At 41.5% G+C, this 17,552-nt stretch overlaps 1 protein-coding gene across 3 annotated transcripts in view; it reads right to left on the bottom strand.

Annotated features, from left to right (window-relative positions):
- The window catches only part of DDI2 (DNA damage inducible 1 homolog 2), a 44,470-nt gene that overhangs the window by 25,417 nt on the left and 1,501 nt on the right, over positions 1-17,552 (bottom strand). For all 3 annotated transcript variants that reach the window (XM_070404158.1, XM_070404159.1, XM_070404155.1), the window contains exons 2-4: positions 7,246-7,372; positions 4,224-4,460; positions 2,404-2,530 (exon numbers count right to left, since the gene is read on the bottom strand). In XM_070404158.1, coding sequence (XP_070260259.1) covers positions 2,404-2,530; positions 4,224-4,460; positions 7,246-7,372 — 491 coding nt within the window. The remainder of the gene's footprint in view (positions 1-2,403; positions 2,531-4,223; positions 4,461-7,245; positions 7,373-17,552) is intronic.

Here is a 17,552-nt window from a genome sequence, read left to right as displayed (position 1 = left end):
GAATGTTAAAATTTCACGAGTGCTCCAATTTTAACTGAGGACTTACTGGGTATCTGGGTACATTTCCTATGTCCAGGGCATTAAAAAATTGTTTGCAAATACAATACCGATGTCTTAACTGCTTGTTGTTGCACCTGCTGCTTAATCTCTAAGACTGGGTTTTCTAATCTGCAAAATGAGGATAATTCATTCCTATTACAGGATTGCTGAGAGGTGGAAAGCATCATTATATGATGCCAACATAAGAGTGGATGTTAAAAAAAACTCAAAAAATAACCTTCTACCCACCTATCACTTAGAAAACTATACACACATATAAATCACTGTTCACCTGGTCATCAAATAATTTCTTCTAAAATTGAACATTCTAATTCTTACATGAGAAAAGCACATAAAAGGGAGTTCCAGCTTACTCTAGCTAGCATCTCATGTCTCCTCCATTCCCAACCTCCTTTAAAAAAAAATAACCAAATAGGACCAACATTAATGGAAACTAGGGCAGGGGCTAGGCCACTTACTTGAAGACAGTAACAAAACAGGTCCAAGGTTTGGACAAGTCACACTGTAAACCAGGCATTAGAAAACTACAGCCGGGTTCATTTACATCCCGGCATTATCTCTGGCTGTACCTTACCGCCCTGGCAGAACTGAGCACCCGCCATACAGATAGTGTGGCCTGCAATGCCTCAACTATTTACTATTTGGCCCTTAATGGGTAAAGTGTACTGACCCCTGCTCTAAACTGTCCTTTCTGTAGTAACACTTTAGCTCAACTGAACTGATGGTTTTATCAGCCATTCTCTATTGGAATATTAAACTTCTCAGAAAACCGAAGGCACACTCCTTTAACTTAGGCCAGTGGTTCTGAGCCTTGGCCGCACATTAGAATCACCTGGAAATCTTTTTAAAATCCTGATTTCTGGGCCTCATCCTCCGGAAATTCTGTTTCTTTGTTACTAATGCTGTGGCCTCACCCCATAACAAAGAAATTTCCGGAGGATGAGGCCCAGAAATCAGGATTTTAAAAAGATTCCCAGGTGATTCTAATGTGCGGCCAAGGTTGAGAACCACTGAGTTAGGCAAACATGCAAGCTATTATACCTTAGTGTAGACATTTCCTGTACAATCACTGGTGAAGCATAAAACATTAATAGGCATTCAATAATTACAGCTTTCTCGTATGCCGTATTATTAAATTTAGAAATAGCCTAAAATTAGTTGTGCACTATGCACTCCTGCCACTGTAGTGACTCCAAAAACCCTCTGAGACAATGCCAGTTCCTTTGGCTATTCTGGGCTTTGTATGTAGGTTCGTTACAGGTACTAGGTTTTCTCCTTGGAAAGAATGTATGCATTCCCCATTTCCTTTACCCCGCCTGGGAGGAAACACAAGCCACATGGATATGCCTCATTTCACTTCTGCTCTTCCAATAGCTCAGTGCCATGGTTTAGCTATGATGCCTCACCACACTCCCTCCCACAACTCCTGCTTCCTGGGTTGAACATATTCTTGAGAATTATATAAGGTTCCCTTATAGTTGTGATGCAGTCTAGTTCCGAGAACACAAACATCTTCCTATTTCTCTGAGTAGATTTAACGAGTGAGATGTTTCTCAAAGATATTCATGAATTCTGATATAATTAATAGGAACACTTAATAAGGACACAAATGGCTTAGGGCTGTCATGTGATTCTTGTGTACAATGTACATTTCTTTGATTTCAAATGCAATCAGAGAAATAAGAAAGAAAACCATTATTTAACATCCAAGCTGACAGTATAATATAATGACCAACTTAGGCATCATGTAAATGACCAAAGATGATGACAAAGCCCCTAAAAGTAGTACTGGTGCAGTTATGGTCTTCGTATTTATACTAAAATCATTACAATGAGGCACAAAAACTGAGATGTGGGTGGTGGTGTTGAGGGGGTAGCAGCTGTTATTTTGACTTCAAAGGGAGTGACTGAACATCATCTGGCTTGTGGCTGGTCATGTGATCAAGGTTGGCATTAGCATTATTGTACCTGTTTTAGGAGTGGAGCCCAAGCATGTACATTTTTAAAAGATTCCAACAAGATTTTAATGCAGCCTCAGGTGGGAACTACATCATGGAATCCTGGGGTCATCTACCTGCAGTTGCTTTGATGACACACTGGGCTAGTCAGGGAGTCTTTACTAACATTTTAGAGGAGAAAAGTCATTTGTATGGGTACCTTTGTAATGTTGAATCAAAATGTGAGGAAAATGGGAGTTAGAATGAAGGAAAGGACTGAAGTTACTATCTTGGGTGCAAAATAAGGAATCTACCTCAAAGCAGATGCCCAACCAATACAAGACAGCCTGTAGTTTGGGAAGTCTCCATTCTCTAACTCTTGCTGTTTAGGTGAAGGCATCATTACCTTATATCTTCTTCTATTTTTGCCTGAGCTTCAAGATCAAAAGGGTCAGCAGAAAAGAGACGAATCCTTTCTTGCTCTCTCCGGGCTCGGTCCTGCTGCTGCTCCACCAGGACCCTAGTAAATTTCTCTACAAAAGGAGGAAAATCTTAAGTACCACTAGATTTTCATTCCTTACTAGTACTTTCCCACATCAGACAATTACTCAAAATATGACTGTAAGAGATGCAGAAAAGATGCCTAAAAAATCATTTTTGTTTGACTCCTTTCCCCCCGCCCTTTTTAATGAATGTATTGGGATGATACTGGTTAACAAAATTGTACATGTTTCAGGTGCAGAATTCTACAAGATGCCTAAAAATAAATGAGCAATTACATTTACTTTCTATTCTCTGAGGCAAGACTATTTCTTCACCTAAATTCAGTGTAAAGAAATAAAATATTTGGAAAAATCATTTAGTCTTGTAAGAAGTTATCCATCACATCATCTCTACTCAGAGAGAACAGCTTCTCAATTTAAATCTGGAAAATGCTATAAAGGACCCCACCTGTCCCCTCCCCACTGCCCTTATTATTCTTTTGGCTAGAAATAAAATAGAGCGCTACAAACCCCCTTTCCTCTTCTGGTTTCATTTCCTTTATAACAATCTGCCTTAAAGCAGACAAATTAAATGCAAACTACTGTTAGCTTATCTACATTACCTGATGGGTAACAGACAGGAATATTAGTAAAGAGGAAAGATTGCTTAGTATAAGATACATTACAAAAATCACCTTTATTTTGCTATTTCTTGAATGGGGGTGCATTTAAATGTGTAAACTTAACTGTGCCATCATCATGGTCTTTGACAAATATGCTGCATAAGAAATTAAAGGAACCAAGATACTGGCCATATGAACTAATACTCACGATATAGATGAATCTAGAATTATTAAGTGAAAGAAGCCTGACATGAAAGGACATACTGTATGATTCCATTTACATGAGGATCAAATATAGGCAAAACTAATTTATAATGATTATCAGAATATTGGTAGCCTATAAGGGGAGGAAACTGAATGAAAGAGAACATAATGGAATTTTCTGGAAAGAAATGTTCTAGTTCTTGATTGGGGTGGTGGATATATGAGTCAGCCAAAACTCGAACTGTACACATAAAATCTGTGAATTTCTCTGTAGGTAAATATTACTTCAATTTACAAAATGGTTAAGAAATGAGTTGTTAAGTATCTGTTATGTTTTAAAATTTAATCAGAACAGTTTCGTAAAATGGGAGAAATTTACAGAGAAAACTTGACTCATAAAGAGGACTAAAAATAAATGTTCTGTGAAATGAAAGAATGGCTCAAGTACAGCTCCAAATAGACTGCTGCAGATAACAACCCCTTCATTAAACTTGGTGTGGATGAGAGTAAGGGGGTTCAATCTGCCACACAGGCCTCAGGCCTCAGACCTGTTTCCTGTAACTAACAAGCATCAAAAGGCTTATTGGCGCTCTCTTTAATTGAAGGTCTAACTAAACAGGTTAAAATTTCAGTCCCTGGATTATGTGCTGCTGAAATAATTAGGAAAAAAAAGAGTAAATGGAAGGGGCTGGTTTAGCTGGACTTTAGGACTCTATGCAGCCCTAAAATTTTGTCACTGCTGTCATTAACTCAGCCTTCAACATTAGCACTAACTTACTTCTCATAGACCAACTGATATGTTCAATAACTCATGTGCCATAGTGGGCTGAACACAGTAGTTGCATCCCATTCTCCCCACCTGCTATGATACACTACTTCACCTCAGGTCAACTTGACAGCCTTTTAGATTAACTTACCGAGATCTCCACTGAGCAGAGCATCTGCCAGGGGCGGGTTGCGTTCCTTCAGCAAGGACAGCTCATGGGGGTTGGCCAGCAACATGTCTCGGAGCAAGGCTGGATTGTCCAAGCCCTGCGGAGATAAAGCTAGTTCTCCGGGAGATGAGTGGGACTGCTGTGCTCCGGGTGGCTGCCGCTGCCGGGAGCTCGAGGTGCCAGGCACAGATATACTGCGAAAGTCTATTCGGGGTAAGTCTGTTGAGGAAAAGTGATTGTTTACTTTAGATGATCCGTGAAAATAAGCATCTGACGGAAACAGAACATGTGCTTATACACGGTATATAACATAGTAAGCGGTGATCGCAGATATACTAATGGCCCCTCCCTTGCTCCATTTTCTCATGTTGACTTTGAATATAAAGACTGCAGTCTGAGAGTGAACAGGTAGGAAAAATACAAGGAGAGGGGGGAGACTATGGTAGTAACCCCAAATTTTGGGCTTATAAAATATCATACAATAGATGTTTTTGTTTTTTAAAAAAGTAAACCTAGTCTTAAATGTAACTACAAAAATTGATGTCGTTCTTAAGGAGAACCATGGTCTGCTTTGAAATATGCTCTGAGGATCCTGACACCCTGGTAAAGAATACTATACATATCAAGCGCACAGCACAAATGACCGATGTTAAGTCCTACAAGCCTGTGTTGTACATAGTAGGTCTTTGTCCATCTGTGCCTCACCGCAAACTCTACCGATAGCCCCGGGGAACTCGCAGGTGTAATCATTTCACAAGAGAGAGAAACAGAAGAAAAATAACGTGCACAGGTTCCAGTGCTGAGTACACTAACAGACATAACAGGCCCTACACTCCAGGCTGAGCTGACTTATTAAACTAAAAGTAAAAAGAAAGGGAGCCTTACACAAAGGACCCAAATGTTGTATGATTCTATTTATATGGAATATCCAGAATAGAAAAATACACAGAGACAGTGGACCAATGGTTGCCAGGGGTGGGAGGCTTGAGGGAAGATGAAGAATTACAGGGTTCCTTTTTAAAGTGATGAATGTGCTATAACTGATTGTAGTGATGGTTGCACAACTCTCAATATATTAAAAATCATCGCATTGTATCCTCCAAATGAGAGAATTGTGTGGTATGTGAATGATCTCAATAAAACTATTACTTAAAAACTTTTATTTTTTAAAAGGAAGAAGAAAAGAGAAGTAGAGCCAGAATGAGGGGCAAGGACTGAATAAATCCACATTTCTCCAATCACAACATGCAGATGATGGTCACACTTGTCCCAAGCCTGGGGCTATCCTGAAGCCTTTTGGACCTCTAATAGGAGGAAATGCTTAAACTTGGGCATAAGGTTTGTGTCTCTTAGCATGGGTCCAACCAGTCACTTTCTTCAACTAGACCTCAGCTGGCAGTTAGTAGTGTATGAGTACAAACTTCCAACCAATGAAAAGGTGAAGTGAATGGCATGATCTTTGTGAGGGAAACTATACCAATTAGCAGAACACATATGGGCGGGCCTTCTTTGTGGGTTGAGAAATTTTACCTCCAACCCTGTTACACTTATCTGGATAATCTGTTCACTTTAGAAAAATTTTGAAAAACTTGTTTACCTTGTAGACCAGATCCCATTCTCTCCCTCACCTAGTGGCTCTCTTGTCCATATAGGGCAGTACAGAAAAAACCAGCTACGTTTCCAGAACTAACCATCTCACCAACTTATTCAAAGGAAGATTTGGTTTTCAATGACTGGCATATTGGAGCCACTACTCTTTCTGAAGTTTAGCAGCAGCCCCAGGGAGTAATGTGATCCAAATCCGGGAGGAACCCTGCCAGCGATCTCTTCTAGCCCAGTTCCAGGCTGAATGGAAGCACTGTGCTCTAAGCTAGAGACTGGCATCACCTGGACACCTATCAGTTGTTACCATCAATTTTAAAACCAAGTGACCTGGAGAATAAACACTGTTTAAAGAAGCCTATCAGGATATGATAGGGAGTGGAGAAAAACTCATACATCTCATCAAGTAGTTCCACATCAGAACATTATAATAAACTTTGGTAGATCAAAAACCCCTTTGAGTACCTTAAGCAAGTTATGAGCCCTGTCCCCATGAAATGCCCACACCCTCACAATTCTGCTTCTTATTTCAGGGACACAGAAACCTCTTAAATTCAATGCACAGATTCAAAATTATAAACACCTACCCTGGGTGGAACACCTAAGATAAAGAATCCTTTCTTCTTTTTACATGATTAACGGAGGCGGTGAGAAAGAACCAGAAGTTAGTGGTTTAGCTGCTTACTATTCATAAAGTTCAGTATAATAGAAAAGCACCGAGTCTTAATTCCTATGCCTTCCCTTATTAGCTATGTAACTTGGAAGACATAATTGAAAATCAGAGTTTCAGCTCTGCTAGTGTGGCTCAGTTGGTTGGAACATCTTCCCATGCACCAAAAGGTGGTGGGTTTGATTCCCAGTCAGGACACATACCCAGGTTGCGGGTTTGATCCCTGGTCAGGGCATATCTGGGAGACAACCGATTGATGTTTCTCCCCCTTTCTCTCTCCCTTCCTCTAAATAAATAAATAAGTAAATAAATAAATAAAAAAAATCAGAGTTTCATCTGTTAATGATAATAAATTGTAAAGAGGAATCTCTTCCCTTACATCCGAGTTAGATCACGTGAGTACCTGGCTGACTGCAAAGACCTGCTACTGAACCCCAGACACAACGCAGCATGTCAGTCAGCAATCAGGCATGTGGAGCCTCACCAAGTCCTTCCCAAGGACAAAATTATCATTGATAACAACAGAAGCTAATATTGAGGGCTTGCTATGTGCTGAAGGTTCTACAATCATTATTCTCACAGCAACTCTGGGAGTTGAGTTCAAGGGGCAGAGTCAGGATCTGCACCCTAGTAGTCTGAATCAAAAGCGAATCCAAAATTCTGTCCACTACTCTATGCTACCTACTCATGCTTGTGTCGGGGATGCTAACCCATTCCGAGGAGATGTCTTACTTGGAAACTGTGAAGGTCGAGGGTCCACATTCTCCTTCTGTCGTAAAATCACGACATCTCCATCTTTCAAGCCGTAAGAAGCCAGAGACCTGTGGTTGTCTGTGAGAGGTCTTTCAGCATGGACAATCTACAACCAGAAAAGATGTCACAGTACAAAGCACGGAGAAGTACCACGGAGCAAGGGAGACCAGGTTTCCTCTTCATCAGATAGTGTCACTTCCTGCACAACCCTCCAATGGTTTCCCATCACACCTAGAATAAAGCCAGCCCTTCTCACCACCTCTAGGCTCCCTCTGACCTGATCTCACACCACGATTGCTGTTTCTCAAGTAACGACTTCCTCTCAAGGCCGTTCCACTTGCTTTCTCGCTACCTGAGGAATGTTTTTTCCCGTCATTTTTAGGTCTCTGATCAAACATTACCTTTTCTTTTTTTAAAAAAATTAAATCTTTATTGTTCAGATTATTACAGGTGTTCCTCCCCCCCCATAGCTCTCCTCCACCCAGTTCCCACCCCACCCTCTGCCCTTACCCCTCCCACTGTCCTCATCCATAGGTGTACCGATTTTTGTCCAGTCTCTTCCTTCACCCCCACACCCCTTTCGCCCCAAGAATTGTCAGTCCACTCCCTTTCCATGCCCCTGGTTCTAGTATATTCACCAGTTTACTTTGTTCATCAGATTTTTTATTCACTTGATTTTTAGGTTCACTTGTTGATAGATATGTATTTGCTGTTCATAATTTTTATCTTTACCTTTTTCTTCTTCCTCTTCTTAAAGAATACCTTTCAACATTTCATATAATACTGGTTTGGTGGTGATGAACTCCTTTAGCTTTTTCTTATCTGTGAAGCTCTTTATCTGACCTTCTATTCTGAATGATAGCTTTGCTGGATAAAGTAATCTTGGTTGTAGGTTCTTGCTATTCATCACTGAATATTTCTTGCCATTCCCTTCTGGCCTGCATAGTTTCTGTTGAGAAATCAGCTGACAGTCGATGGGTACTCCCTTGTAGGTAACTAACTTTTTTTCTCTTGCTGCTTTTAAGATTCTCTCTTTGTCTTTTGCTCTTGGCATTTTAATTATGATGTGTCTTGGTGTGGTCCTCTTTGGATTCCTTTTGTTTGGGGTTCTCTGCGCTTCCTGGACTTGTAAGTCTATTTTTTCCACCAGGTAGGGGAAGTTTTCTGTCATTATTTCTTCAAATAGGTTTTCAATATCTTGCCCTCTCTCTTCTTCTGGCACCCCTATAATTCGGATGTTGGTATGCTTGAAGTTGTCCCAGAGGTTCCTTACACTGTCTTCGTATTTTTGGATTCTGTTTTCTTTTTGCTTTTCCGGTTGGGTATTTTTTACTTCTTCGTATTTCAAATCTTTGACTTGATTCTTGGGATCCTCTTGTCTGCTGTTGGATCTCTGTATATTATTATTTCAGTCAGTGTATGCTTAATTTCTAGTTGGTCTTTTTTCATATCCTCCAGGGTCTCACTAAATTTATCGGCGGTTTCCATAAAATTCTTGAAAAACCTTAAAAGTGTGGTTTTGAACTCTATATCCAGTCGTTTGCTTTCCTCCATTTCTATCATTTGTGACCTGTTTCTTTGTCTCGGCATTTTTTATGCTTCCCTTTGTTGGTAGAGTGGCTTTGTGTGCTAGGTGTCCTATAGGGCCCAGTGGCTCAGCCTCCCCAATTACCTGAGGTAGACACTCTTGGTGCACCCCCTTGTGGGCTTTGTGCACAGTCTTGTTGTAGTTAAGCCTTGATTGTTGTTGGTATCAATGGGAGGAATTGACCTCCAGGCCCACTGGCTGTGAGAATCAGCTGTGTCTGCAGTGGGAGAACTTCTGTGCTGAAGACACCCTTCTGGGGCAAGACTTGCTTCAGTAGGGCTTTGGTGCTCACTGAGTCTGCCCCCTGAGTGTGTTCCTTATGGATCTAAGGAGTTGTAATCTGGATGGTCCCACTCTGACCACTGGGTACACTGGCTCTTGGTTCTAAGGAGGTGCTAATTTAGCCTCTGCCTAAGGCTACCCAGCAGGAGCTACGAAGAGATCTGCAGATTCCCCTTCCTTTTTTGGGGGGTTTGGAGGTGCCCAGATGAGGCCCAGCTGTGAAGCAATGCAGCTGCTGTGGGGCCTTGGGTCTTCTTTTGGAAGTTCTGGGTCTGTCTGGCACAGCTGCAGTTTGTTAGGTACTTTTCAGATTGCAAAGGGCCAGGGCATTCATATTCAAAAGCTCCTGCCGCAGCCTGGGTGGGGCGGGTTCTCAGGGAATCAAAGGGCAGAGCAAGCAGCTATGGCCGATCCTCAGCCTTGCCCTAAGGGGCCCTGCGTCTCAGTGTCCCGGTAATTGCTGTAAGCACCTCTGAGGGAAAGCCGCCCTCAAGTTCCGAGTTCTGCCTGCTGCCAGACAGTCAGTTTCTCCCCGTATGAGCTCTGGGTCCCCAGAGACTTCCCGGAACTGGAGTTCAGAGCAGTCGGGAGCTTGTGACTCCCTCCCGATTAAAAAAGCCGAGTCCTTAGGTGCCCGCCCCTTTCCGCGCGCGCTCGAGCCTCCGTACCTCTGCACTTTACTTTCGCAGCTCCTCTAAGTCTCAGTGTGCTTTTCTCTTTCCTTCTAATTATAGAATTTCCACTCAGCCAGCCTTCCTGTAGTTCTGGATGATGTCCGTTTTGTCTTTTCGTTGTATTTTTGAAGTTCTTGTGGGAGGTAGCAATTTCCAGTGTTTACCTATGCCGCCATCTTGGTTTCTCAAACATTACCTTTACAGAGACCTTTTCTCATCACCTTCACCTAACACATATTTATTTATTTTTTGTCCTCCTGCCCCCACTAAAATGTAAACTTGAGGACAAGGACCTTGCTTTGCTTGCCATATCCCAAATGCCCAGAAGAGGTCCTATCAGATAAATAATACCCAACTATTTGTTGAATTAAAGTACGAATGAGTCTATGGAAGTAGTGGATAAAACTTCAGATTTCACTTTGAGCAGAGAGGGAAATGGGAATGATTTACTCTTGGTATGCAAACTACAATACTATTAAATAATGCGTGCATATCCTCCATCCCCCAGTTTTAGTGAGATAGAACTGACATAAAAACCAGTATTTTTAGATATACACCATGGTTTGATATGTGTATTTTGCGAAATGATCACAATAAAGTAACCATCCATCACCTCACATAGTTACAATTTTTTTCCCATGATAAATTTTAAAATTTACTATCTTAGTAACTTTCAAATATATCACATAGTATTACCTTTAGTTAACACACTGAACATTACATCCCAATGTGTCCATTATTTATTTATTTTTTAATCCTTACCCAAGGATATGTTCATTGATTTTAGAGAGAGGAAGGGAAGGAAAGAGAGAAACATTAATTGGTTGCCTCTCGTACACGCTCCGACTGGGAATCAAACCCGCAACCTAGGTAGGTACGTGCCCTGATTGGGAATTGAACCCGCAACCTTCAGGTTTACAGGATGCTCCAACCAACTGAGCCACATGGCCAGGACCCAATGTCCATTTTTAAAATGATCTTGCACACTAGCAAGTCTAAAAGGTTCCCAAACACCAACCTTCCTGCATTCTTTCTCCCCCCCCAACTTTTTAATATCCCCAAGGTTTTATCACTCATGTTTATGAGTGGAAGATAAAAGTGGAAGACATTCCAAAAAGAATGATTAAACACAGGTGGAAAAAAGGAACAGGGATGTACTACTAATAAAACTATTTTTATGGGCCTTGGCTGGGTAGCTCTGTTGGTTAAAGCATTGTCCAGATATATCAAGGTTTCGGGTTCAATCCCCAGTCAGGGCACACACAAGAATCAACCAATGAATAAGCAGAACAACAAACCAATCGTCCTATCTTCCTCCCTCCCTCCCTCTAAAAATCAATAAATAAAATGAAAAAGATATATTTTGATGATGTGCAATCAAACACTGAAGAAAGGTTGGGAGCATAAAAATAGGTGAAACAATATGCTCCAGAAGGAACAGGAACACACAGAGGGCAAGCTATAATTTTACCATGAAGTAACATAAAACCTCCCTGCATCATTATACTCCAGAGGGACAGTCAAACTTTGAAAGGGTTTCTTCCTAACAATTCGCTTTTCACAGGCCACATGCAAAGTGAGGCTTCAGTCCTGTCCTGGCTCTGACAGGGGCCTGTCACTCAGCTGGTCCAGGCATCCCACTTCTCATTTGTTAGGCAAGCAGTGGGGCTAGATCATCATTACAGCTGTCTCTTCCAGGCCTCTCTGCTACACTCCCATTTTACAGTGTTTCCTCACGTGTCCTCATAACTCGTATAGCTAAGACTGCCTGACACAGAACCTGAAACACCCAGGATTTAAACAGGAGAAATATGATCTGTCATATCTGCTCTCAGAATTTACACTGAAATGAGGAACAGAACTAAGAGGAAACTGAATGTAGTTCCCTCCAATGTAAAAATGTTCTGGGGATGAGCAAAACATTGATTTGCAGAGTTTATAGGCCCAATTACCTATACTAATAATAGAGGAATATGCAAATTGTCCAGGATGCCGTCACAGTAACAACCGAATAGAAGGCTTCATGGGGCGACCAGGCTGGCAGGGGGGTTAGTGAGGGATGACCAAACGACTGAACAGCAGGCTGTGTGGGGTGGGGGGTGGGGGGGAGGCAGTAAGGGGCGATCAGACAGGCAGGTGAGCAGTTAGGAGCCAACGGTCCCAGATTGGAGAGGGTGCAGGCTGGGCTGAGGGAACACCACCCCGCCCTTTGCATGAATTTTGTGCACCCAGCCTCTAGTACTTTATACGTTTTATACATGACTAGAAAGTATTGTTAGTTCCCTCACTTGCAAACTTAAAACATGTTACTACAGATTGCAACTGTCACCATCAACCTATTCACACTCCCTTATTTAAGTGTATATCTCACAATAAAAAGCACACCAGAATCAACAGATTGTTTGCAATACAACCCAAGAGTCACTCTATAACTTGTAGGATTGCTTGAAAAAACCACCATAAGTCTGAAATGACCAGTGTCCCAGGTTGAAGTGTACAGCAAGAAAGAAGGGGTGTGCCAAGAGTAATGCCATGCAGAAGCTCACGAGGTGTCAACATTATGAAGCCACCACAATGAAGGTACCAGTGGGTCCAAGGCTTACTTCTTAATTTTCCAGGTTCACAAGTTCAACAATCAGTATATTTAGAGATAAACAATCAGTCGACATATTCTAACTTACTTGTAAGAGAGCATTTAATTATCTACAAGAAATCAAAACCAGGAGAGTCAGAATGCTCCCATCCACAGGATCACGAGTTCTCTTCAGGCTGGAAATGACACATGAAAAGCCTATTAAAACCGTAGACAGACAGCTACCACTGAGAACTTCCACGAAGAGCCAGCATCACACCAGGTTCTTAGTCTCCCACTTAATCCTCATATCCTCTCATTTAAGTCTCATAATCACCTTAAGAAGCAGGCATTATTTGTCCCTTTATTTTTTCCCCTGCAAATAGCTTTATTGTTTCATTTGGTCCAATGCATGGGAGAGGGCTCCAGGGTGGTTAAAAGAATGACTAGTAGTTTCAGGAAGAGGCTCAGGTAAAAGCCAGAGACACCAGGGGGATGCAGAGGGGCCTCTGAAAGGCCTCTGGGCTCCAAAGGCTCCTGGTCGTGCTTGAGGGTGAGCCTTTCGAAGAGACATTCGCCCAGCCCAGCCTGGGGGGCAGCAGCCTGCAGAGGTGAGTCAGGTGTCGCCCATCTTCTTGATGAGTTTCACCTTCTCATCCAGGAAGTGGTTCTCCAGGAAGTCACAGAGATGAGGGTCTGCACGGGTAGAACCCAAGGCATGCAGCTCCAAAAGGGCCTGGTTCAGGTTCTTCTCCAAGGCCAGGGCAGCTTCCATGGTATCCTGAGTTTTGCCCACTCATCTTGGGAGGCTTCAGCACGTCCTGGAAGAGAATGCGGCCGCCACACTTGTTTTGCAACTTTAAGAGATGTTCAGCGCCCTCGAACTTGTTCTCCGCCAACTCGAGGAAGAAGTGGCCCACACCCTCAAGAGCCACATCATCAAAGTCAAAATAGTAGCACAGGGAGAGGTAGGTGTAGGAGGCCCGCAGATGCAGGTTGGCCAGGCGGTTGACTGCAGCCTCCACCTCGGTGGAATAATTCTGACAAATTTGGAGCTCATGGTTGTTCAGCAATAAGGAGTTAAGGTAGAAAAAACCCGGTGTGTTGCTGGTCCCAGAGGAGGTTCTGAAGGTGGTGACTGGATGAGATGCAGGAGTGGCCGGAGGCTGGAAGGGGTGTTCCGTCCAAACACTGTTGAAGCAAGAGGCAGATCCAGGACCACGAGGGCACTGCCTATATGTCCCATTTTATGGACAGGAAAATAGATGAGTGACCTGAAGCTACATAGCTATCAATGATAACTGGGAGTGGAACCACATCAGCCTGACTCTAAAGCCCACACACGGGAATCACAGGTACCACACACACCTTTCCTACACATAAGTCCAAAGTGTTCTGGGTGACCTTAACAGGAGCTACTAAGCCATCTACCATTAAGGGCCTATACTCACCAGGAGGATCAAACCAGTGTCCACTGTTCAATGCATCCCCTGCCCTGAGCCCAGGCAAGGAACACTACCAAGTTCTCACTCTGTGGGAACCAATTTTACAGATGCTGTACACCACTCCACCATTCAGTTAGCACAGCCTTTCCTCAAAAGACATATAATTTCTTTTTAAAGGAGGGAAGCCTGATCTAACAATAAAAATGTACCAGGTAAGACCCAGATAATCACTAATGGAATATTGCTATTGGCCCCAACTTCCTAAAAATACTAGACTGGCCCTAGCTGGTTTGGCTCAATAGGTAGAGCGTCAGCCTGCGGACTGAAGGGTTCCGGGTTAGATTCCGGTCAAGGCCACATGCCCTGGTTGTGGGCTCGGTCCCCAGTAGGGTGTGTGTGTGTGTGTGTGTGTGTGCGTGCATGCGCACGCACACACAGGAGGCAGCCAATCAATGATTCTCTCTCATCATTGATATTTCTATCTTTCTCTCCTTCTCCTTTCCTCTCTGAAATCAATAAAAACATATTTTAAAATAAAAATAAAAATACCAGACTGGAGAATGTGAGTGAGGGGCAAACATTCTTCCCCGTGACAAAGCACCAGGTATGTTCCATTTTAATCCAAGGACACAAATTAAATAAACAAAAGCTAGATGAAATTATCATTGCCGAAAAGAACTAATCTTTTGTTGTTAAAATAGGTGTTAGAGTCTAAGAAAGATAATTATTTTGCAGCTTAGGTCCCAAAATAAATCTGAATGATTTCCTAACTTAAAAGAAGTGTCCATCAGACCCTGGTTTCAAATATCCACCAAAGCAAAACGAGTTTTAGTAATGGCACTGGCGAGGCTTCCCACCATTCGTAACACCCAACTCAAACGTACAAAGCTCAGCCCTAGCCGGTTTGGCTCAGTGGGTAGAGCGTTGGCCTGAAGACTGGAGGGTCCCAGGTTCGATTCTGGCCAAGGGCACATGCCCAGGTTGCGGGCTTGATCCCCAGTAGGGGGCATGCAGGGGGCAGCTGATCGATGATTCTCATCATTGATGTTTCTACCTCTCTCCTTCTCCCTTCCTCTCTGAAATCAATAAAAAAATTTTTTTAAAAAACGTACAAAGCTCAAAATGGAAGTTTTGACAGTTATAAGGGCATACAATTCCTACAGCTACAGGTTTTAATCTGCAGAAGGGGCATGCTGCTGGTGCTCACTCCAGGAGGCACCTGAGATTAGATTCTAATCTTAACCAATATTTAACAATAAGCTAATTCACACAACTCCAAGACCTTTAAGGATGATACAAAATGTTTTCTGATCTCTGAACAGAAATCATAACACTCTTTCTAGCATTAAGGACCACAAACTGGCCACAAAACCCTTGGAATCAATCGGAATGGCTTCATGATAGTATCTACCATGAATTGAAACCCACTATATGCCAAGTGATCTATAACACTATTCCAAGTAATGGCTTGATTGAAAGATAACTTGGCAACAGTTACCAAAAGCCTTTCAAAAGACCTGACAATTCCATAAGAATTTATCCTGAGAAAATATTCAGAAATGAAGCGAAAGCCTTAAATATATAGATATCCATATATGTTACCCATAACTGCTTCTAATTTCCCCCAATTCCATTACCCAGACATAGAGAAATTGTTAAGTAAATTGTAGTACATCTATATGATGGCATATCATTTAGCCATTACAGTAATGAATTTGAAGAATTTATAATATATAGGAAAATGGTGACAGTGTAGTGTTGACTGAAGCTATTGTTTATACAGTTCAGGCCATGTTTAAAAAACACATTTTAACTATATAACGGGAAGAAAAGACTATAAAAAATACATTAAAAAGTAAACTGCAGTTATCTAAAAGTTAAGAGGTAATAAGTAATTGGGTTCTTAATGTTACAAATTTTCTATAATGACTACATAGTATTTATCAAGGGGAAAAAAATACATGAACATTACCTGCAAAACTAAACATACCCAAACCAGCTACAATAGAAAATTTCAGTTTCCACTGGTTTAAAATAGTATTTTACAAACCACAACTCATGCTGTGTGCAGAGCTGCGTTTCCAGGATCATACAGTTATTGCTATTATTTGGCATTTAAATGTCTTTCATTTGAGAGTCCTTACACATTTCGCACCCTCTTTACCACATGCCACCTACAGGGGTAAATTATAACAGTGTTTCAAAAATACAGACATTAAAGTGAAGCTAAGTTCGATAACTGTTTGAAGTTTGCCCAGCCAGGTCTGCATCAAAGCATCAAACAGAGCCATGTCTGGCTTCTAAGCCCACACTTGTATTAAGAGATGGAACACACCCAGCTTCAGTCACATGTACAGTAGAGATGGCTTCTATTCTAAATTTGTTATCATCACGTTATAACTACTATAATCAGACCAGAGATGTTAAAAATTAACACCTTTTCCAAGTGTTTGCTTATGCACAGTTGATGTTGTTGTGAAAGACTGAATTCTAAACCAGTAATCCTCAATGCAAGGTAATATTTTAAGGATGTAGAAAGAAAACAGAAAAAATATTAGAATTTCCATTTCATTTTTATCCTTCTTTAAATTCTATTCTGTACATTATAAACAGGCACAGAAGATATTACTTCATGTATATGAAATTGATGTTTACAGTTATCAAATATGCAATATACATGCACATAACATTAGTTTGGGTATATAACTTATTTTATATCTTACATACATCACAAAGATGTTTCAGAACATTTTACCTAGAGGGATACATGACTGAAAAAGTATGGAGATCAGTGGTCTGGACACACAGTGACAGGACAGAATAGCCAGGAACATAAATATCTATATATTCCTTTTAGAAATGTAAGTGAAGGGTGAGAAAGGAGAAGGTAAATAAGAAGAACGAGGTAGAGACCAGAACAATGAGAGGGAGGAAGGGAAGATGAGTAACATGGGAGAATCCTGGGAGGTACAGATGGAGGTACCTCAAGTGAGCAAGGATGATCTATTTATGGGCAAAAACCATAATGATGTTTACTATTATGATTTGGTAAAAGGAAATGACTCAAGTATCTAGGGTGGATTCCGTTCCTGCCTGATGGGCAAGCAACTGAAAGACAACCGACCACCAGACATCTTAAAATAGATACTGTGTTAGGTTACAATAAGGCCGACAGAACAGACTTGAAAAACAGGACTTGTTTACAGCTATGTAATACAGGCTTAACACTAGCTGGAGCCCAGGCTTCCATATGCTAATATGGCTTAGGAGGGAAGTAAATGCCAAATGTTGACCTAGTGAATAAGAAAGAATTTGGAGTTAGACTTGTTGTTCAACTGGCAAGGTATTCCTAACATTCTAAGCTGGCAGAGAACAATGCCTGTTTTAACCATACAATTGTTTTTCAGCCTGACACCCTCTTTATTTAGATCTTGTTACATCTGCCTTCTCCCAAGCCCTAATAACAACAAAATCAATTTACACTTTTAATTTTATTTCCCCTACCAGCTGGTGATTATCACCAGGGTAATACAACAGCCCCAGGGAGAACAGTGGGGGTTTAAAACCACCTTCAAAAATATGAGTTAAATTTCCCTCCCTATTTAAACTGTCCTTTCCCATTCTCCACCTGAGGGATTGATTGACAGGAACTGGGATCTCATAGAAGTTACAAAAAACCCTTCTTACCAATTTCTTTGTAGCTTTTGCCAGAATGCGTATTTGAG

This window comes from Myotis yumanensis, unplaced genomic scaffold (assembly GCF_028538775.1).
Source record: "Myotis yumanensis isolate MYYU_CA2020_CCGP unplaced genomic scaffold, mMyoYum1.0.hap1 SCAF_2, whole genome shotgun sequence".
NCBI classification, from domain to species: domain Eukaryota; kingdom Metazoa; phylum Chordata; class Mammalia; order Chiroptera; family Vespertilionidae; genus Myotis; species Myotis yumanensis.
The sequence above is the reverse complement of the archived record's forward strand: the minus strand, read 5'-3'. Positions and strand labels throughout refer to the sequence as shown.